Genomic DNA, 2,045 nt, shown 5'->3' with positions numbered 1-2,045 from the left:
TTACTTACCATAATAATATCGATTTATATATGTTTAAGATCAAATACCAATCATCTCAGATCTGAAATGTGACATCTATTAAGTAAATGGGTAAGTGTAGATGTTGACGCAATCACAGAATATATTCTAGTTACTACTGCAAGAAAATCTATCATCTGATTCACTGTGTCTTCAGCGACTGAGCACAGTGTATAATGTCTGGATACATTATTCAATTTTCCTCTAGGATTTTTATAATTTGGCCTTACTAAAAGTTTTATTAAAAATCACGCTTTTTTACTTTAAAATGAGATAAGTTGTTAAATATACTAACATATCGACCATTATACTCACCTCTGTATCTAAGGTCCAGATTAATTCCTCTTCAAATACTTCTTCCATATTCTTAGACATTGTTAATTCACGTCGAAAACCCCCGTTAGCTTGCACAGACATACTTGGGGGTCCTATTTGCAAATTTATACTTCCACCCTTTGTAACAACCTTTTGTAAACTCAGTCGACAAGATGAACTTGTTCGACGTTCAGTTCTTAAATGATTTGTCTGTGTTTCACTTGTTTTGTTTGTAAATATAGATGAGAATAGAACATGACTTTTAAGATTTTTCTTGAGAGTTGGCGATAAAGGCGTTGGTGGCACTGCAATACTTTGTTTGGCATCACTATTGACAATATTTGGTAAGAGGTATTCTGTTTTTTTATGAGTAATATGTAAACGTGTAAAATCAATATCAGATGAGTGAATATCATCTAAATTAATACGTGATTTTACATCTTTAGCAAATGGAAACTGTGTTACATAGTCAAGTACTAAATCACAAATATCAACTGTTTTGCGTCCACCGTTATTTTCATCATTTAGTGTCATTTCCTTATCACAATGTCCTGATATTTTATGTATAGAAACTTGAAAATGATGATATCTGGTTGAAATGAAATTACAGATCATTCAAAGAACAACGCAATTTATCAGTAATTGGAATTATGTGTCAAGCTTTATTCGTCCAATAGTATGTTTCAAAATTGCAAAATTATATGGGGTAGGTTATTTCAATACATTATTATCGAATATTATTTTTATAAATGCATTGGCGAACCAATCAGTGTTGAATATTTGAAAAATAGTTCAAAATACAAATTATAGTTAACGATTCGTTTTGGTCGTAGTACATCAATAATAAATCAAATGAAAAGGCTTTAACAAAGATTTCTTGAATTCGCGAATTGACGAGCTTCATTTATCTTTAGCAAATGGAAACTGTGTTACATAGTCAAGTACTAAATCACAAATATCAACTGTTTTGCGTCCACCGTTATTTTCATCATTTAGTGTCATTTCCTTATCACAATGTCCTGATATTTTATGTATAGAAACTTGAAAATGATGATATCTGGTTGAAATGAAATTACAGATCATTCAAAGAACAACGCAATTTATCAGTAATTGGAATTATGTGTCAAGCTTTATTCGTCCAATAGTATGTTTCAAAATTGCAAAATTATATGGGGTAGGTTATTTCAATACATTATTATCGAATATTATTTTTATAAATGCATTGGCGAATTTGAAAAGTGTATGGACACACAAGAGTCTATTTGATGGGCAAAATAAAGATCCTAAACCAGATAATCCATTAGAACTTCATAAATTTGAAAGTATTGCTCGTTTGTAGGTGGACAATGTGAGTTTCAGTTTAGGGTGGAGTGTATGAACAAATTTGATTCAACAGTGGGTTTTTATGAAAGCAATCTATATCACCTGATTAACATTTTTGATTGAAAGTCAATTAGACATCATAAAAAAGTGGAAGTACTATAGTTGATGATAATTTTGTACTTATGATGATATGGTGTGGCGATGATTATTCAAATAAAATTCGAAGTTTTAGATAAAATTAGCTAGGCATCAGATGAGATAAAAACCTTTATTGAGTAAAATGATGACATAATGTTTGGTTACATGTAAAAGGCACAAATCTATACTCCGCTCAACTGGAACACCTTATTTAAAATCAAGTTTTAACCTGATTTTAAACATCAGTCGTT

The 2,045-nt window shown here is 30.4% G+C and overlaps 1 protein-coding gene across 1 annotated transcript; it reads right to left on the bottom strand.

Moving 5' to 3' along the window:
• Nucleotides 1-276: 276 nt before the first annotated feature.
• Nucleotides 277-867, bottom strand: Smp_079480 (hypothetical protein; the record flags this gene model as incomplete). Its single annotated transcript, XM_018798149.1, has 1 exon — nucleotides 277-867. One exon carries the CDS (start codon nucleotides 865-867, stop codon nucleotides 277-279), a length of 591 nt encoding a protein of 196 aa, XP_018653120.1.
• Nucleotides 868-2,045: the final 1,178 nt, after the last annotated feature.

This window comes from Schistosoma mansoni, chromosome 6 (assembly GCF_000237925.1).
Source record: "Schistosoma mansoni strain Puerto Rico chromosome 6, complete genome".
NCBI classification, from domain to species: Eukaryota; Metazoa; Platyhelminthes; class Trematoda; order Strigeidida; family Schistosomatidae; genus Schistosoma; species Schistosoma mansoni.
Note: the sequence above shows the minus strand (reverse complement) of the source record. Positions and strands in the feature narration are given on the sequence as shown.